This window comes from Xyrauchen texanus, chromosome 28 (genome assembly GCF_025860055.1).
Source record: "Xyrauchen texanus isolate HMW12.3.18 chromosome 28, RBS_HiC_50CHRs, whole genome shotgun sequence".
Lineage (NCBI taxonomy): Eukaryota > Metazoa > Chordata > Actinopteri > Cypriniformes > Catostomidae > Xyrauchen > Xyrauchen texanus.
The window spans coordinates 15,507,746-15,529,197 of record NC_068303.1 but is presented as its reverse complement, the minus strand read 5'-3'; the positions used below and the strand labels follow the sequence as shown (position 1 = coordinate 15,529,197).

At 38.7% G+C, this 21,452-nt stretch overlaps 1 protein-coding gene across 1 annotated transcript in view; it reads right to left on the bottom strand.

Annotated features, from left to right (window-relative positions):
* LOC127622136 (uronyl 2-sulfotransferase-like) overlaps nucleotides 1-21,452 on the bottom strand; it is a 99,390-nt gene that overhangs the window by 4,799 nt on the left and 73,139 nt on the right. The window contains exons 3-5 of the mRNA XM_052096087.1: nucleotides 12,554-12,709; nucleotides 7,560-7,639; nucleotides 7,286-7,439 (exon numbers count right to left, since the gene is read on the bottom strand). Coding sequence (XP_051952047.1) covers nucleotides 7,286-7,439; nucleotides 7,560-7,639; nucleotides 12,554-12,709 — 390 coding nt within the window. The remainder of the gene's footprint in view (nucleotides 1-7,285; nucleotides 7,440-7,559; nucleotides 7,640-12,553; nucleotides 12,710-21,452) is intronic.

The following is a 21,452-nucleotide window of genomic DNA, read 5'->3' as shown; positions in this document are numbered from 1 at the left end:
TTACTTGTTGTATGTTTTTATCAAAAACTGCCTTGTCTCTTGGGGCAACTGAATGAGAGCACACACTCTCTCTCCCTCTATCACACGCACAGCGGGAGCTGAGATTGAGGGAGACAAGCAGAGCAAAGCTGGTAAAAATGAAACTGATACGGGTTCAACTGGAGGACAATTAATTAAACTGACTACAGATAGCAAATCCCGGGCAATTAAGGCGATTTAGAAATCCCGGTCTGACTTTTTTAAAGTCCCTTTCAGGGGTAACGACGTATTGTCACCCTAAACAAGCTGATATTACATCTTTTCCTACTAACAATACAACTTGTGGACAGTTTTCTCACTTCCTTCGGTGATTATTGTGCTGCACCGATAGACTGAACTGGCCAGGTGAACGCATATCTTCTCTAACATTAATCATGATTGTCACTAGAGGGCAAAATGCATCTGTTGTATCCACAGGTTGGAGACGGTGAAAAAGGGGTGTCAGTCATTGGCACTCTATGAGAGGTTGGGCACACTAAAATGGAACAGTGGCTTTACCTCCTGCTGGCAGTTTAACGTTGCATCAGCGATCCAGTTCCATTTATATATCAGTGACTGCACTCTATTTCAAGTCATCTGAGGAAAACATGGCAAAAATCTTAAAGATCCTTTGAAAAACAGAGTGAAGGTAAAGATGTGGATGGAAAAAAAAAGAAAAACCTTTTCTCAAAACATTGGCCAAATTTGCAATAATTCCATTAGTTGTGTTGCTATTTCTTGTTAGTTTATTATTACATGCTGAAATTACATAGTCAAGTTGACATTTCTTGCAAAAAGATGGCAATTTGTCAAGGATCAAGGCCCATTAAGATCGTTTGCATTGTGTCATTTCCATTGTCCAAAATTCATTTTACTTCCACAATATCACACATTTCAGAATAAAACACAATATTCAAAAAGAAAAAGAAAAAATAGGATGGGACATCATTGTATTTATCTATTAGAAATTCAATGGATTGAGCAATGTGGGCATTTAATGCCAGAATGAAACCAGGTTGTTGTAGCAGAGAGGTTGAAGAATTAAGAGGGGTTTGTGATGTCAGCCAAAAAGGAAAGTAGTTCTGAGTTATTACTGTTGTAGTTCATTTTTATTATTTAAATCAGTACCATATTTTTTTTTTTTTTACTGTAATTTACAACTCTATTAATGAGGAAGAAATTGTTAAATTATAACAATGCAAAAAATCATAATGATCTTAAAATTAAGCTGCTGACTTCCTTTAGACAAGTTAACATCCCAAGAAAAGACAATTTTCAGATTCAATCAGGCTACCTACAAGCCTACTATTCTTTTCTTTCATCCTTCACCCGATTTCTCTACTCTACTTTTTATTTGTGATTAAGTAGAGGTAATTTGTGATGTGCTTTTATTAGGAAAATAAAACTAAAGTGCCAAACTAAAGCACTACTGTGTATGTGTTCATTTGCTGACAATTTCAAGCTGATGAACTGGCAAATCCTTTAAAGGAGTGGAACTGCAGGAGGGCCAGTTACTTTAACAACAACTCACTTTGTGTGTATCTGAATAGAAAGCCAAAACCGCATCAATGTCCTTTCATCCGCATCTCCATCCCACAGAGTGACACAGACACACATACAAGTCTGATAGACTTGCACTTTCATTGCACAGATATCATTTCTTAAAAACAAACTATTTATGTCTCATTTGGGTTTCCATTGGCTTTTTGGAGTGTAAAAAAGGAAATTAGTACAGAACACCGGATGGCCAAAAGGGCAAACGACTGCAGTGAGGCAAGGAACAAAGGAGCAAAAATGTAATCCGCCAACAGGACACCAATTACTCAGCAACTTAGAGAACAACCTAAATCTATTAGGAGATAATGACGTCTTGAAGCTATGCCAGATGTTTAAAGACATTTTAAACTCCTTTTAAACTTTTGTATCCTCATAGCCCCTTTGGTAAGGCTCAAGAACCCCTTTATCATCACCAAACCTGAAGTACCTGTTTTTAACTCATACTGCATTTCCTTAAAAAGGAGTTGAATTTTATGGTATTCTCTACACTTAAATTAACAGCAATTAATTAATTTAGCCTTTTGGACAGCTATAATATTTGTATTTAACATTTGTGTTTTATAGGTTTAAGCAACACCAGGGTACCCCTGGCAGGGAATCACTGAAGTACGCAATTAAAAATGAGTTCAGTGAGGATAATGATGCTGTTTGGTTAACGGGAGAGAAGACAGCATAAAAATAAATTACATATAAAGTTACAGGAAATGACTTGTGAGGTTCTGGCAAATGTCCCGTGCAGTTAAACTGGGCACTCTTTCACACACTCTCTTATTCTCTATATAAGGAACACACTCCAGCTCAGGTGACACACTTTTTAGCTTTGTGTTCTTGATTCAGTCCCAAAGTTGCAATATCACTGCGCACCTAGGAACATTGCCATTGCAATTTACCCCTAAACTACCTCCAGATGGATGCCACCATGCAACATGCTCTTTGCATCAACACAACAGACAAAATGTTTCCATCTAAGAAATTGTACAAAAAAAGAGTTATGTAAATAATACTGGTTATTTGATAAATGTTGTAGTAATATTTGTAAGCTTTAGACATAGCTGCATTAATGCTGACCACTTAATCTCCATTCATATTGTCTTCTCTCAATGAGAGAAGAGAAGAGAAGAGAAAAACAGTTTTAAGCTGAACAGAACTCATACGAACCTGGATGAGTTCCACTGACAGGGGCAATTTCCTGCCTACACACACTAAACCCTTTAATGTTTTTGTTGATGAGTAAACATGGGCAGTACACTGGTCCAGCAGCTTTACTGCCAGCATACCTCAAACAAAAACCTGTGGGTTTTATCTGTGATGACTTCACAGAACAAATGAGACTGGTACATATAATACAGAATATACATTTGGACACATATTATGATTATTTATTATTACTATTTTCTACATTTTTAAATAATAAAGACACTAAAACTATTAAATAACACATGGAAGTATGAACACTATGCATTGATAAAAAATATTCAAAACATCAAAACTGATTCTTCAAAGTTACCACTCTTTGTTTAGATTACAACTCTGCACACTCTTGACATTTTGTCAAAAAAACTCTTGCACTTGGGATGGTTTTTAAACAGTATTGAAGGAGCTCCAATGAATGCTGGCCACGTCCCATGAATGTTGGCTCTTTTCCTTCTACAAATTCTTCCATTTATTTATTTTGTTTTTTAATTAAAATTCAGTTAATAAAAGAAATGCATATGTAGGCACAATTTATGTGTGTCTACAAAACTAATTTAAAGTATTTACTGTAAGTATAAGCCTTTAGATCGAGAGGTTTTTAAGTAGTATTCAGCTCAAGTACTCAAGTTCACATGCTTCAAAACCTATGGGACAACTTAGCGATACTAATTATCCTAAAGCTTTAAATTCCAGTTGTAATGAAAATGTCCGTTTTTTGAGGATGTGAATATATGTCTGAGAGACGTGTGTCTGCAGTCATGAAGATAAATAATTTTTCAGTTCATTTCACATAACATAATATTAAATTCACATAAAAGAACAGATAAAAATCGAACTATAATAGCATACCATTTAAAAACTCACTTATGACAAAGGGCAAGACTATTAAAGCCACATAAATCAGACAGGTATGTTTAGTATGAAAGATATATCCATAAAAAGGAAAAAAAGCCATGATATTGCCAAACATCAGAAAAAAGAGATGTGGTTAAACATGCCTACAGGAGCAGAAAGGATCTTAAAAGGAAAATGACTGTATGTGGTGAAGGTCTGATTTGATTATATTCTCTGTTGTCTCTCATTTCAAGAGAAGCCCCAATCCCATCATGTTATTTTGGCCTCTTTATGAGTGTCTCTGTCATGTGTGCTTCTTTAAGATTGCAAATTATTGAAAGGTTACTTAAAGGTGTGAGATATGTGTGGAGTTTGTTGTGGAATTAATGTTTAGATGCAGGGTGAAAACTGAGCTGATGCATTTTATAAGTGCATTTTTAAACAAAGGAATTAACTATGTTAAGTTGATCAGTTGCAAGGTTTGTGTCACATTCAGAATTCAATAGAAAATTCCTTTTAATTTCCAATTCAGTTCCTGAATTTGAAATGATTTTGCCAAAAGGATGCAGAAATATAATTCAATATTTGAATACAAGGAAGTGTAATTAAAATAAAAATGTAATTCAGAGAAACTGATTCACAATTGCTCTATTCCCACATCCCATCCTCTATTTTCATCTTTTTCTCCTCTCTCTGGGACAGAATGTCTCCAAAGTGCTTCATTCTAACCGTCCTACCATCGGTCCCCATGTCCTTATCCCCTCCCATTTTCTACAAGCTCCTTCTCCATTACTCATGCCCGCATCCACACACATATTCATCAAGTCTTACAACTGAACACATTCCAGCAGGCTTGAGTAACCCCACTGATTAAAAAAACAACACATAACCCCACAGTAGTCATTGACTACAGACTGGTCTCTCTCCTACCTTTCCTGCATAAAACTCTTGAAAGAGTTGTATTCAACCAGTAGTCTGCTTTTCTTTTGCAGAACAACCTACTTGACAGACATCAGACTGGCTTCCAAAAAGAACACTCAACAGAGACTGCCCTTTTTGAATAGCTGAAACCCTGCGAGTGGTGAGAGCTAATTCCAAATCATCTATCCTCATCCTCCTTGTCCTACATGCTGTTTACGACACAGTGAACCACCAGATTCTCCTCTCCACCCTCTCCGACCTAGGCATCAAAGGAACTGTGATCATTAAGGCACTTGGCTTTTCCTACTACTGCTACGAAAATGATTCACAGCTTTACCTGTTGTTTCAGCCTGACAACCCATCTATCTCTGCTTGTATATCTACCTGACATTCTGAGATCTTGGTTTGGATGAAGGAATGCCACCTTCACCTTAACCTTGCCAAGACAGAACGCCTCGTGATCCCAGTCAATCACAACCTCACTATTTATTCATCGTTGTTCAATTATACTACAGTACACCCAGACAGATCAGAACCTTGGAATGGTGTTTGAAGACCAGCTTATCTTCAAAGGCCACATATCATCAATTGCCCAGGCTTTAAGGTTAGCGCTTAACAACATCAGGAAAATTATACCTTTCCTTTCAGAATATGCCGCACAGCTCCTGGTCCGAGCTCTGGTCCTTTCAAGACTTGACTACTGTAATGCTCAGTAGGCTGGCCTCCCAGCTAGGATGATTAAGCCACTGCAGATGGTCCAGAGAGCAGCAGTGTATCTGATCTTCATTCAAGAGTGGAGTGATTGAGGGCTCCAATCACTCCCCTCTTGATTTCACTCCACTGGTTGCCTGTAGCTGCCCATATCAAATTCAAGATTTTGACTTTGGCCTTCAGGACAACCAATGGAAGAGCACTCTCTTACTTCAGTTCACTCCTCCAGGTGTGTGTTTCCACTCGCTCTCTGCAGTCAATGAACGAGAGGCACCTGGATGTCCCATCGCAAAGAGGCACAAAGTCCATTTCAAGATCATTCACTTTCTTTCTTCTTCTGTGTTGGAATGAGCTTCCAGTCTCCTCATGATCTGCTGAAACCACCTCAACATTTAAGAACCAGCTTAACCAATCCACAATAATTACACTAACTAATAAAATAACTTTCCTGTGCTAGCTTCTACACTACTCCATTAACTCTGAGAACTTGACAGAGCAATACTACAGTTATTGTTGAATTTTGTATGACAAATTGCTTACTATGTGTCTCATTTGTATGTCGGATTGGATAAAAGTGTCTGCTAAATGACCAAATATTAATGTAAATGTATTGTAAGTTTAGTTTTTAATAATGCATTTAATTTGTCAGTATCATCTTCAGTATGTTATCTGAAAACAATGTTGAGGACATTATGAGGTTATTAAAATTAGTTAGAATTTTGTCCAATGCTGCTCAGTACAAAAATACATAGATTACTCTCATTCTTACACTGGGGATATGATGAGTTAATAGACAAAATGGCATGGACTGAATTAACTAGTAACTTGAAAAAGAAAAGAAATGTCCAAGTTAATGTTCAAGTTTAATGTGTCTTGGAAACTGGCCATTTATGTTTTACAAATAACAGATATGTGCCATAATTCAGTCACAATCCTTAGACGACTAATGCAATTCAGCATAGTGAATTTTTCATCGGAGTAGTTTCTTTCAAAGCTTATAGCATTGAGCATCACAATTGACTTGTTCTAAATAAAAGGCAAGCATGGCTAATCAATTCCTGAACATTCTGCCCAAATTGTTGAGTGGGACTGTTGTGGCCTGTCATGACATATTTCAAGAGCCAAAACATTCCAAACATACAGCCAGGCTCTTGTTACTCTCCCAAACACTCATTTTGCAACAACAACATTTTCTTAATGAAAGACAACAAAGCATGACTATGAGTACAATAATGAGTAGAATATGCCAGTGAAAATCAGATGAAAATTAAAAAAGCTGCAGTCTCTTGCCATCTATCTAGTCTAATGTAGCTCTGCTGACAAACCTACACCCACCCCTTTATAACGGTAATAGCATTCTCAGCCTGATCATTTTGTTTAGACTTATGCCGACTGAGAACTCACTTCACTGAGGACCGCTGCTTATCTAGGAGCCAACACAGACATGACTGAAAAACGAGATGACGACAAAAGAAGAAAAGAGAGGGAAAGCACATGATTCACAGAGAGCATGTGAACAGGGAAGGAAATTGGCTTATTGTCAGGAAATTATAATGTGGGAAAAGAGCTAGGGTTCAGAAGAAAAAAATGAAACATACATTTTTTTTTCCCTAAAATCAAGTTGAATAGCCGAATTCCCTGTGAAGAACTATACTACACACAATCCTGAAGAAAGATCCACCAATAAGAGAAGCTGCTGTAACTATGGAAATTTAAATAGAAACAAAGAGCTCATTTACAATCTTCCACATTTTGAGTCAGTCTCCCTACTCTCTCAAATTACTTATATATTTGTATATGGATCGATGACAAATAAGGTTGTACGAGGTGATCTAAATATTTAGCAATGAATACTATTTTATACTTAAAATCAATGGTTAAAAGTCAACAGTTATATATTGTAGTCATTTTCCATCTGGAGAGTACCAGAGTCTTTCCAAATTTCCAAACGCGTTCTTGCTTAAAATCAATGGTTGTATCATTGATCAACCATTCACTGCTCTATTCTACACAGAGTAAAAAGGGGAGGGATTAGAAGAGAGCTGCTGACCAGATATCGCTCTTCATCTTTCATCTGGGGTGTGCGGATCAAGTGATTCTGCTCTCCTCTCCAGTCCCCAAAACGGCGGAAAAAGTAATTTGACAGGAAACGGTTAATGGGATCCCTGATGATGTTTATGTAGACAGGCTGCTCTATCCTAAACCTGAGAAAGAAGGAGAAAAAGAGGATGAGCCATCCATTAATTTAATAACAAACAAAGTTTTGCTGGGTTTGATGGGACTTGATCAGATACATTCAGATAAACAATTCCAGATTTACTAACCTTGTGAAATTGAGATAATGAACATGTCTGGTGTACAGAAAAGGCTGCGGAATAGTGCTGATGTTTCTCATCAACTCCACCTGCCAAAAATTAAATACACAAAAAAAGAGAGATCAAAATGCACATTGCTTAAACATCCATGAGCATCTCTTCATCCAACAACACTGAACACCCACAAACTAAAGTTTTAGAGCAAATTAGACTTAAAGTCGAAGTGTGTCATTTTTTCAATGTTAATATAATTTATCCCATCCCAGTTTAATACAGCTACAAGTAAGCCATGATTCCCTTCAAAGTGTAAACACTGTGGTTCTTTGGCGCTATTAAAACATTACAATGTTTCAATTATTACTATACTAATTCCATTTGGTGATGCTTATTACAAGCTTCAGCTTCAAATCTTTGATGCTGCTGTCCAACAATCTGTGTTAAAACCACAGGAGTTCAGTATGATAGCAGAATATTACTGTGGGATTTTGGCTGAGTTCTAGGACAGAGAATCAAACAAGCTTTAAAACAACCAGATCACATGTGTTCTGTACTTTTTCAGCAGCCCACCGCAGATATACGCTACTTCTGCAGCCACCGTAGTGGATCTATTTCAATGTTAAATGAAACATTTAACAATATTCTGAACAGACCTAATCTATCTAACAGAATCAGAATCACACACACACACAAAGGAAACATTCCTCACATGAATGGCGCATGGTGCAGTGGAAAGTTATTAGGTCATCTGAGGGGACTGCCTTAACATTACATTAATGTTTCCTAATGAAGGCCAGATGGGGCCCCAGTCAGCTCTGATAGAGCCTGTGTGTCCCTAAACTTATGTTACAGTCTCTAAAAAAAATGGAAAAACACACATACACATAAGGATAAGGAGACATAACTCTCCCTATAACCAAACACCACATGGGGAGTGAGGGTACGTAATGTTGGCCTGGTGGTGCTGGGTTGGTGTGTGTAGAGGAAAGGCCACCCTCTGAGCTGTGATCTCATACTCAAATCACAACTACACTAAGCTAGTGGCTCTCAATTGGTTTTGCTTCAGGGGCAACAAAGATTTTATATTGGACATCAATTGACGACCCAACACAGTTTGAAATTGTAAAAAGGTAAACAAGAATGTCCTTCAAATCAAATTTTGCTTTTTTTGTGGGTGAAAATAAATACAAAGCAGTACCAAAAAGCATGTTGACTACTTGAACATACATTTTGCTCTCCTTTCTTTCTGGCCAGCAAATTTCTAAATGACTCTCTGATTAAAGTCAGTCATCTCAGTAACAAGTCTCTTTTCCATGGAGAGCAATGCCAGTGCATTCAGCCTCTCCTGGGTCATGGTGTTTCTGAGAAAGGTTTTTATTCTTTTCAAGGTTGAGAAGCACCTCTCAGGTTCAGCCGTGGTCATGGGTGTGGTAATGAGAACTTCTAGGAGAGTCACAGTTTCGGAAAAGACTTCTTTGAGATTATTCTCCATAAACTTTTATTTGATTTGAAACAGCTGGAATAGGTCCACAGCACCACGGCAGGCTTTGAATTCTTCCTTGCTGTAGATGAGACTGAGCTCTGTCTTCAGCTTGCTTCCACTGAGCATCGGGTACGCTTTCATTGTGCTGCTCAATGCATCTACAAGGTATCCTTGTACTCATCAAACCTGTCCCCCTGCAACAAGGTGGCACAGACAAGGTGGTCTGTGAAGGAGAAACGCTCCCTAGTGTGTCCCAGGATGGTGTCACAGACCTATAGAGTTAATTAAATATATATATATATATATATATATATATATATATATATATATATATATATATATATATAATGTAAATGTAAGGTAGTAGCCTGGAGTAGGCCACTAGTTGTAGACATTGCAATGTCACAATTGCAATGACACAATTGCAATGACATTCAAAATAAAAATAGAGCCATTTGAATTTTTGTCCCATACAAGACAGTAGTTTTTGGTGGCTTCATATTTCATTTGATAATTTATTTTTATGTTGCCAATTTATTATTTTTGGGATGCTGTTGTATAATATTAAAATTATGATTTTTGTAAGGATTTATACCAAACAAATTTTTTTTCTTGAGTCTGTAGAATATGATATGTGGGAAGGACATCTCTGCAGCACAAACATGTAAAATGGTATTTTGACTAATTTCTATAACAAACTCAACTCTGCTGCAATCCTTTCACGCGCTTTTTTTCAGCGAATGCCTTGTGAACGGTTTAAATCAATGACAGAGTTTGGTTTAACTGCTGCCATTATCTCTGCGAAAGTGATCAGCCTAGCAAGGTTTTGGCGGAGTCGCCTGCGCACTCGCAGAGCATAGAGCGTAAAGTTGAATGACAGGTGACGAGAACCAATCAGATCGGATAAAATAACATGTATCCAATTCTGATTCGCCAGGGACGCAGCGACCTGCGTCCGAAGGAGAATCTTTAAGAAACCAATTAGAGACCAGCTTCAGGTCACATGCTGCCCGAAAATTTAAGCACTCAGATAGACATCCATTTGTCCGGCGTCCCTCGCCCATGAAACCGCATGAAACATATTGAAAAACATAGAAAATAGTTAACCGATTAAAGCCAGTTTTTATTAAATGCTGAGGCTCTTACTACCAGCCTGCACATCGTACGAGTAAACTATTTTATTTTTATTTCATTTTTATATCATTTTTGTATTCATGTATATTTCTGGAATTTTGATGGGGGCGGCGCCCCAGCGCCCTCTATTGACAAGCCGCCACTGATCTGAATAGGCCCAACAATATGCATTAATATGACAAACTCAAATTGAAAATTTACCATTTTGCAAATGCATAAATAACAGCACAAATTTGAGTTATCAGCATAATGTGGAAGAAACACTGGTCAAAATGTTATATTAGTATCAGCCAATAAATATGCACAAATTAAAAATAAATAAATACTTCAGTGCTTGATTGGACACACACACACACACACACACACACACACACACACACACACACACACACACACACACACACACACACACACACACACACACACACACACAAAAGTTAAGGGAAGTGTTTTCTCCCATTTAAAAGTTGATAAACCTATTTATTTTGCTATCCAAATTATGCATGGTAATATGGTCAGTTGCATTTTAGTAGTTTAATGTTTATTTTTTTAAACTGCTGATAGGACCGCAAGCCTAACATACCGATTTTGGGGTTGCCGCAGCACAGTAACACGTACACAGCTCTAGACTTCAAGCTTGGTCCAAACACACTTGTTACACTTTAATCAAATACTCAAAAGCCAGAAAACACAAAGTGTGCACCCATAAAGAACTTGGGTAGTGACATCAACTTAATGAGATAATTTCCTGTGCTGCACAGGCTGTTATGGGCACACAGACAGCCTACAGTATACTGTACCTCTAAAGCAATGATATAAAAGGTGTTGGGTAGGACCACATCACAAGCAACACCTCAGGTTGTGTGGCACTTTTTAAGTGGTAAAATGTTTGGTGTGTCTTGAGGCTTATTAAAAATGTACAGGTCCTTTTAGAAGGAAAGTAATGCAGTTTGACCTAATGCATAGATTTTCTTACTAATACACAAATGAGGTTATTGAGGTCACTTGTCAAGAGCACCCCAACCAAATATTTATCAGTTTTTTGCTTCTCCTTCCTTTAACTGGTTCACTTCCCCACCAATGTTTTGCTCATGACAGCTCTCCAACACATTTTCTGCACTCATTAATAACAGAACCTGCCAAGACTTGTTCTGGACCATCACATGATTATTTAAGGGAGAGGTGGTTAATATATACATGTCTGTTTGAAAGGGCTGTTAAAAACAGTCTACACACACCCTCTAAACACACATGTAATCCTGCTTCTCAAAATGAGAGTCTGGCCATTCTGCGTTGAACTCTCTCATCAACCAGGCATTTTCATCCACAGAATTGCTGCTCACTGGTTATTTTTCACACAATTCTCTATACACTCTAGAGGCTGTTGTGTGTAAAAATCCCAGGAGATCAGCAGTTACAGAAATAATCAAACCACCCCGTCTGGCAGCAACAATCATGCCACAGTCTAAATCACTGAGATCACATTTTTTCCCTATTCTGATGGGTGATGTGAACATTATCTGAAGCTAATGACCCATATCTGCATGATTTTATACATTATGCTGCTGCCACACAATTGGCTGATTAGATAATCACATGAATAAGTAGATGCACATGTGTTCCTAATAAAGTGGCCAGTGATACAATATATGTAGTTATTTCAATATAGAGAATACTGTATACTAAGTTCTTCTGAGAACACACTAAAATCACATTTGCTTTCTCTTTCACTGGCTTAATTGTTTTACACTGTCTCATCTTTCTCGACACACACCAGAGTTCAGGACAGTTAGTCTTTCTTTTTCGCTCAAGTGATGGCAATGAAACCTTTATGAGTACTGAGCTTGTTCCTGTAAATACACACATTTAATATTAGCTTCGAGTATTTACACCAAATAAATGTACTTTCCAAAAGTTATGAATCACACACACATTAAACATGTTATTCTGGGATGCTGAAAGGTATCATAATCTCCAGATAAAATTGTGTGTATTTTGTTTATATATCTTTTATTCTCATATTTATTTCTCTCTCCTACCTGCTGAACAAACCTCTATGATTGTTATTTAATTAGCATAGTTTATTTTAGCTTTTCATACGTTGAGTTTAACTGTATGGAGGTGTGGCGGCTTGACTCTAACCAAGAGGCATGACAGAATGTTTTCCTTTCCTCTCCGCAAAGGAAGAAAGTGTGTGTTTTCCTCCACAATGAGTGCCATTCGGATGTGTTTCATTAACGCTGACATCCAGCGAGCATTTCCCTTGGCAAACACCTTTAATGAATCATATTAACAAGTTTTCTTCTTTGTATGCTTTTCATCTTAGCGTGCTTTACAACTTTTTCTGAGGCATTCGTTTGTCCAGGCACACACTCACCCATCAACTGACCTGCTCATGCTTTGTGAGTCTAGTTTTGTTATGAACGTCAGAGGACACCAGGTTAAACTCGTGCTTTTCTGCCAGAATCCTCAGCAGCAGAACAACTGTCCGACTTCCACACTTGCCCACCCTGTTGTAGATCACCTGACTTGGGAATGGCAACACCTAGTGACACATAGAAATATACGCTTTATTCACTACCTCACATCATCAGAAAAGAAAGTTATTAAGAATCAATTGGAGGAAATTTGTGAATTCCTGGAACAACATACAGTGTGGAAGGAGGAATGGAATTCCCTGCAGGCCAGGATATTGGATGGAACTGGGGCTTAGAGAGCTCTTTTAACTCCTGGATTTTTTTTACATTACCAATCAAAAGCTAGACAATATTGACTGAATTTATGCTTCTCATGATCATAAAAGCCTTTTGATCTAAAGGATTATGCTGGAATAATCTTTACAAATAAATATAAACTGCACCTACAGTATGTACACTGTACAGTATGTATACTATCCACTGGATACACATATTCAGCATTAAGGTCTTCTCGCAAAAGTCCCTCTCAGTTTTATCCATGCCTATAAACACCCTCCTTTGTTACAACCTAAACAAGCAACCCCTCTTGTCTTGACTGCTCATTGCCTTTCATTATTCTGTGTCTCTTGATCTCATGATCCATAGCGTGGAATTTTGCTCTTTCTCAAAATAACAAATACTGATCAAGTTCACAGAGAATTTCCTATTTTCACCTCCCTCACACATATACATAAGAGATCTTGTCTGAGCCCAGCTGCCTTGCTAATTCCCCCACCCCATCCTTTTTTCCTTCACTCTCTCCATTCTTTGACTTCTATCTCATTCATCCTCATTTTCCCAAGTGATATGAAGATAATCACACTTCTATTTTTCATATGTTCTCTTTCAAACATCTGTCACCTCATCATCACATTGGAAAGAAAAGGCCGTTAATTTTCTCCCTCCCTCTCTTATGCAACACAATACACCAATCAGCCACAACATTAAAACCACCTGCCAAATATTGTGTAGATCCCCCCTCATGCCAAAACAGTGCCAGCCTGCATCTCAGAATAGTATTCTGAGATACTATTCTTCTCACCACAATTGTACAGAGCAGTTATCTGAGTTAACGTAGATTTTGTCAATTCGAACCAGTCTGGCCATTCTCTGTTGACCTCTCTCATCAACAAGGCGTTTCCATCTGCAGAACTGCCCCTCACTGGATGATTTTGTTTTTGGCACCATTCGGAGTAAATTCTAGAGACTGTCGTGTGTGAAAATCCCAGGATATCAGCAGTTACATAAATACTCAAACCAGCCAATCTTGCACTAACAATCATCCATGAGATTATCTAATCAGGAGCTTCAGTTAATGTTCACATCAACCATCAGAATATATAAAAAAAAAAATGTGATCTCATTGATTTGGACCGTGACATGATTGTTGGTGTCAGCAGAGCTGGTTTGAGTATTTCTGTAACAACAGTCTCTAGAATTTATTCAGAATGACAAAAAACAAAACATCCAGTGAGCAGAAGTTCTGTGGACAGAAATGCCTTGTTGATGAGAGAGGTCAACAGAAAATGGCCAGACTGGTCCAAACTGACAAAGTCTACAGTAACTCAGATACTGCTCTGTACTATTGTGGTGAGAAGAATAGTATCTCATAATGCTATTCTGAGATGCGGGTTGGCACTGTTTTGGCGGCACAAGGGGGACTTACACAATATTAGGCAGGTGGTTTTAATGTTGTGGCTGTAATTTTCAGTTTCTTCTATTCAGGGGTGTAAATTGAGTAAAAATACTACTAAATAAGTATTAAACTTTAAGTATTATCTTTTGGGATTTGTAATTTATTGGAGTGCAATTTAAATAGTATACTTATACTTTTACTTAATTAGATTTCCAAAGAAAAAAATAGTACTTTTAACTTTTTGTAGAGCATTTTCTTTCGGCTTACTGGACTGAAGCCACCTTTTCACTGCATCCGAAAAACAAAAGATGACAGAACAGAGGTCAGTCCTTTCAAATGAAGTGTCGCACGGCAGCTGTGTGGAGATTCGACCATCTGCAGAGGCGAAATTTCGGATCCGATTTGAGTTTTGGATACACTGAAATATTTGTGTGACTAGACCGTTCGTGACCACCTGACGTAATGTGATGCATTCATTCAAAACTATGAGCACGAAGTGAGAAACACTTATGTTTTCTGTCCTAAAATTGTTTTCGAAATTCCTGCTACTGCTACAGATATACAGTTATGAAGTAAAAAATTATTATTCAGGTTGCACATATATCAAAACCAAAGCCTTTTGTAATTAAATGTGTACATGTCCTTTATTTCTACACTTGCCATATTTCAATCATATCTATACATTTCTACTCCCTATTCGCGGAATTATTATTGTTGTTGTTGCTGTTGTTAGGCAACTACTAATTATAATAATAACTAAAAAAAACCAGCAATGATAATGATAATAATAATGATAATAAAACAAATGGAATCTGAGTACATATTAATCACACATTATATTGAATTCATCCATCTGCTCGACAGCAAGGTTTGGTAGCAAACCTCAGAAAACAATTCACAAAACCAACATTACTTTCTTCAAAGCTTATTTTGAATTTTGTGATCTTTCTCTATGTCTCAAGGGGCTGGGTGCTCTGACATCATAATTAGTGAGTGCCTTCTCCCATGCAACGAACAATGCATGACTGTGGCAAGATTTTTGTAAAATAAAATACTGTGGATCATTACACGTCTCAGGGCAATTTCAAAGTGAAATATCCACTGTGTGGTGCTAAAAGTGAGTCAAATGTTATCCCGAACAGATGAGTTTTTTAAGTTTAATGTTCTAGCGAGATTTAAATCAACAATACTTACCTTTCTTCCTACCTTAAACCTAAACCTGACCGATAGTGTCATAAAAAGCAAATGTGACCTGAAAATACATCTCTGAAGCAAACACGTAATTTTGTAGTGCTACTATGGCACTTTCAGCACACTTTCAGTTCGACTCGTCTGCTCTTTGGGTCCTTTGTATTGCATATGCAACACTCTATCAGTTGAGCTACCATGCAATTTGATCACACTCAAACAAGCTTGTAAATGTAGTTGGTTATGTAATGCAAATGCTAAAATGAGTCATGTGCTATAGCAAAAGTGTTTATATGTCACAAGATATATGTGAGGAACAGAGTGACAAGTGATCGTTTATTAACTGATAATCTGCAGTTTAACTCGTGATTTGAGTGAAAGGGGATAAAAGTCATTGTAGTTTTAGCGCCTCTAGTGTTCATTCCACTAGGAAATTGCCATGTTACATACAACAGGCCAAGTAAAAAAAAAAACTCCTCTCCCACACAATCTACTCTCTTGTTTTCATTTTAGCTAGGAAATAAGTAACTTTTTACTTAAGTATGTTTTTGGCGACATACATGGATTTTTTGGAGTAGAATTTTTAATCAGTATCCATACTTTCACTTAAGATTAATGTACTTTTTATAACCCTGCTTCTATTTCCTAAAGTATGAATGCAATGGATTTACCTATTCATTTGGCAGACACTTTTATTCAAAGTAAATTTTTCAGTGCTTTCAGGTTATACATTTAATCAGTCAATTTTAAACATTAATGTTCTGCCATTTTCTTCCCTCTCAATCTATTTAAGCATTTTTGAGAAGGATTCTAAAGTAAGAAATGGATCAAATACCTATATATACTCAGAGTGAAAACGTGACTTGATATACATATTTTTTAAACTTGTTATACGTGTCTCCACGTATTCCTGTAATTCCCTGCAGTTTCCAGGTGAATTTTAAAACACTATCGGTTAAGTTTAGGTCTTCGTTATGGGTAAGGAAGTCTGTTTTTTAAACTATTATTTCTCTTTTCGGACACTATCGATTTAGTTTAGGGAGGTACGTTTTATTAAAACCTCCATCTAAAAAACTTGTCTGATTACAACCTCATTTTGCTCTGTTTTTGGTGCCCCCTGCTGGACCTTTCACTTGAAAAGTACAGCCAAACGTGATATGAAGCATGCAATTTCAGATTTGCAAAAACGTTGCAATTCTCATGTCAATTTCATTAGACCAGGTTGTTTTTAATTATTAAAATTACAGAAAGCAATTTGAATACCTGTTAATGTTTTAAATTATTTTAATTATGGACAATTGTAACTTAATGCAACAAGGGTTATGGGCACAGGTTGCAAAACTGACCTAGTTTGTTGTTGAAATTGTTGTAGTATATGTATACGTGTGCATGTGTTTGTTTGTATGTGATGTTATCTGAGCCTGCAAGAAGTGCATTCTTTCAAAATCTTGAAACTTCTGTTCAGATTTTGTGTGTTTACAGAGCCTGAGCTTATTTTTCCACAGCTGCGAGATGTTAAAACTGGTTGTTATCATTGCTGGCTTGGGTTCTCTTTGTAACTATGGGGGACTCAGCTACTAAAAAATGCAGTTTCCAAACTGAACAGATGGACACTAAACATGATTATACAAAGAAAATTAGTCTTGAATTAAAGAGGTGTACATAATTTTATAGTGAAAAGGAGAGGGGGCTTTGTTGGAATGGAGATTTATACACATGCACACATTGAACTGGACTTTGATTTTGTTATTTTCAGATTCAGGAAGTCATATTTTCCAAATATTATACTCTCTGCTGTAAAGTACATATTCTATGACTTTCATCTAAGTGCTGGGTGTATCCATGTACATGTTGAATTAGTCAGTGTGGAACTAGGTCAGCATCCACATTCTTGTGCATATGTTTGTTTCTGTTAGTGCCTAAATAGTAGTGCTGCACATATATGACCATAATCATAATTTGATAGGATACAATGTTCAACCAAGAGGCGGCACGGTGGTGCAGCGGTTAGCACTGTTGCCTCACAGCAAGAAGGTCGTGTGTTCAAACCCTGGTTGCCCCGGCCTTTCTGTGTGGAGTTTGCATGTTCTCCCCGTGTCTGCGTGGGTTCTCTCCGGGTACTCCGGCTTCCTCCCACCATCCAAAAGACATGCAGGCTAGGTTAATTGGTGTCTCCAAAAAAATTGCCCTAGGTGTGGATGTGGAGGTGAGTGTGAGTGTATGTCTGTCTATGTGTGGCCCTGCGATGGACTGGTCCCCCGCCTTTCGCCCAATGTTAGCTGGGATAGGCTCCAGCCCCCCGCGACCCTGTACACAGGATAAGCGGTTGACGATGGATGGACAATGTTCAACCACTGCAAAAACACAATTACATTTTGACACAATGGAAAAATACCTAAATTGAATGCTGTAATAAAGATTAGTAATCATGGCAGCAGTAATATTTAATAATTTTTTTTATTAATTGTGCAGTCCCCATACCTCCACTCGCCCTCATGAAAATGGGGGCAAAAGATGATCCAGAGGCATTCTTGGACATATTTGAGTGAACGGCCGAGATCTGGAGGTGGCCGCGTGCGTGCCCATGGGGGCAGCCAGACTAATACTACTGTTGTCCGGGGAAGCCCAGCTCATGGCGCAACATCTACTGTCGGAGAGTATTCTGGTGTATGGCGATCTGAAGAAGACCATCCTGCAGCAGGTCGGCCATAGCCCCGAACAGCACCAACAATGGTTCCACTTAATGAATCTTGACGTTTGTGGCTGGCCGTTTGTCTTCACTCAATAGCTACGTTACGCCAGCTGAAAGTGGCTGCTGGCTGAGGAGTGGTGTTGGAACAGCTTATCTGTCATCAGCCGAAAGGAAAGGAGAGGGTCCAGTGCCACCGCCCGGCGCCACTGGAGGAGGCCATCCAATTGGCTGAGGACCATATGTCGGCATATCAGAGGGCGGAATAGCCCTCGCATTCTCTCTCCCCTCAATCTCTCTTTCCACCTCTCTCCCTTCTCACTCACTCTCTCTCTCTCTCTCTCACTCTGGCCCTTTTTCCAGCCTATCACGGTTACCCAGATGTGCGGAAACGTCCCACCGAAACCGGCTCCTCGTTCATGGGTTTTTCCCTGCCACCAGTGTCCTTTATGTCTCTATGAAATTTGGTGGAGGATCTGTGATGATCTCGGCAAGGCTGGACAAGGTTATTCTGGAAGAAAACTTGATTCCTTCTTCTCTGACAATGTTCCTTCTGCTCTGACAATGTTCCCCAACTCTGAAGATTGTTTTTTCCAGCAGGACAATGCTCCATGCTACACAGCCAGGTCAATCAAGGTGTGAATGGAGGACCACTGGATCAAGACCCTGTCATGGCCAGCCCAATCTCCAGACCTGAACCCCATTGAAAACCTCTGGAATGTTATCAAGAGGAAGATGGATGACCACAAGCCATCAAACATTGACACAACGGTAAAATACCTAAATGGAAAGCTGTAATAAAGATTTGTAATCATTGCAGAAGTAATATTGAATAATTGTTTTATTAATTGTGCAGCAAATGCCAGACATCTTTTAAAAGGATATTCATAATATATATATACAAAAAAATATATATATAATTTTGATCAAATATTTTACCAGCCTGAATACAGGGCTATTCCTCAAGTAAATCAGGCTCAAGCAAACACTGTTTGTCTCTCAATAAATCAAATCAAGCTTAATCAACAGTAATTCAATACTAGTCTATTTGAGTTTCTTTATATGTCGTGCCTTTTACTCTTGGACAGCTGCTTATCCACACAATCTCTCTTTGTCAGTCTTTGTGGCTTAGGGTCAAAGATGAGCATCAGTCTTACGCAGTTCAATTAAGAAACTCTCTATCGTCGTCTCTTTCTTATCCTTATCATCATCCCTTTTGCCCTTTACACATGCTCACTTATCTTGTGGTTTGTTGTTTGATTGATTTTCTGGATAATATTCTGATCAGTCTGTAATACTGTATGTATTATTCATCAAAGAACAGTTAATTCTGGTTCTGTAATATGAATATTCTGTCTCTTCTCTGCTCTTTTACTCAGTCACATGTGAGTGTGGGCAAACAGTTCTCATTACTCTCAACAAATCATTCCAGCATTCCAAAGTCTTTGAATCATTTGAAATAATTTCTTACCAGAGACACAATAACCAAAGAGATGGAAAATAGCAAATGTAGAAATAAGAAGACTATTCTGTGACGTTATTTTCTAAGCACAAAAAGCTGATTCTAACACTGATAGGAATCATAGTGTGGCAGCGGGTGCAGAAGATGATCCGGAGGATTTTGGACTTATTTGAGTGAAAGACAGAGAGGTGGCCGCATACCCAGTGGGCGGTCAAACTCATTCCACTGTTGTCCGGGGAAGTCCAGCTCGTGGCGCAACAACTACCGTTGGCGAGTATTCTGGTGTATTACGATCTGAAGCAGACCATCCTGCAGCCGGTCATCCGGAGCACCGAACAGCACCTACAACGGTTCCACTCAATTAAGCTTTACGTGCGTGGCCGCCCGTTTGTCTTCACTCAACAGCTGCGTTACGGCTGTCGAAAGTGGATGCTGACTGAGGAGTGGTGCTGGAACAGCTTATCTGTCATCTGCCGAAAGGAATGGTAGAGTGGGTCCAGTGCCACCGCACGGCATCGCTGGAGGAGGCCGTCAAATTGACTGAGGACCATATTTCGGTGTACTCTCTCTACCCTCACTCTCTCTTTACCCCTCTCTCCCCTCTCACTCTCTCTCTGGCCCTTTTTTCCAGGCTACCCCGGAAACCCTAAACCCATTCATAGATTTTTCCCTGCCACCGGTGCCCTCTATGTCTCTTCGCTCTCCCCCTCAGTTGGCTGAACCCCATCAATATATTTGATGTATACCCAATTCCTCATATTGATGAGTTGCTCAATCGATTGGGCTCAGCTCTCTTTTACTTGACACTGGATTTGACAAAGGGTTATTGGTAGATCCCCTTAACACTGGTGACCCGTGAAAAAATGGTTTTCTCCACACCATTTGGCTTACAACAATTCTGACACTTCTGTTTGTATTGTTCAGGGCCCCAACTATGTTTCAGCACCTTATGGAATAAGTCCTCAGATCACACTCCACTTATGCCACTGCCTATCTAGATGATATCATTATATACAGGAATGATTGGCAACGGCAATCTGTTCTGAGGTCGCTGCGACAAACGGCACTCACAGCAAACCCCAAGAAGTGTGCAATTGGACGGGTGGAGGTATGGTATCTGGGGTTCTACTTAGGTCATGGGCAGGTGTGTCCCCAAATTGATAAGACCCTGCCTGATTCCAGCCTTACTGATGCACCCCCAGATCATCACCAATCCTCCACCTGGTCATCTAATGTTAAGGTAGTGACCTGTAGAAACATTTAAGGCACAGTGTCTTGCACCCACTGTGAAATTTGGTGGAAGATCGGTGATGATCTGGGGGTGCTTCAGCAAGGCTGGATTTGTGCAGATTCGTCTTTGTGAGGCATGGATCAACCAACGTACAAGGTTATTCTGGAAGAAAATTTGCTTCCTTCTGCTCTGACAATGTTCCCCAAGGATTGTTTTTTCCAGCAGGACAATACTCCGTGCTACACAGCCAGGTCAATCAAGGTGAGGATAGAGGACCACCGGATCAAGACCCTGTCAAGGCCAGCCCAATATCCAGACCTGATCCCCATTGAAAACCACTGGAATGTGATCAAGAGGAAAATGGATAATCACAAGCCATCAAACAAAGCAGAGCAGCTTGAATTTTTGTGCAAGGAGTGGCTTAACAGCAATGTGAAAGACTGGTAGAGAGCACGCCAAGACACATGAAAGCAGTGATTGAAAGTCAGGGTTATTCTACCAAATATTGATTTCTGAACTCTTCTTAAGTTAAAACATTAGTATTGTGTTGTTTCATGTGAATATGAACTTGTTTTCTTTGCATTATTTGTGGTCTGAAAACACTGCATCTTTTTTGTTATTTTGAC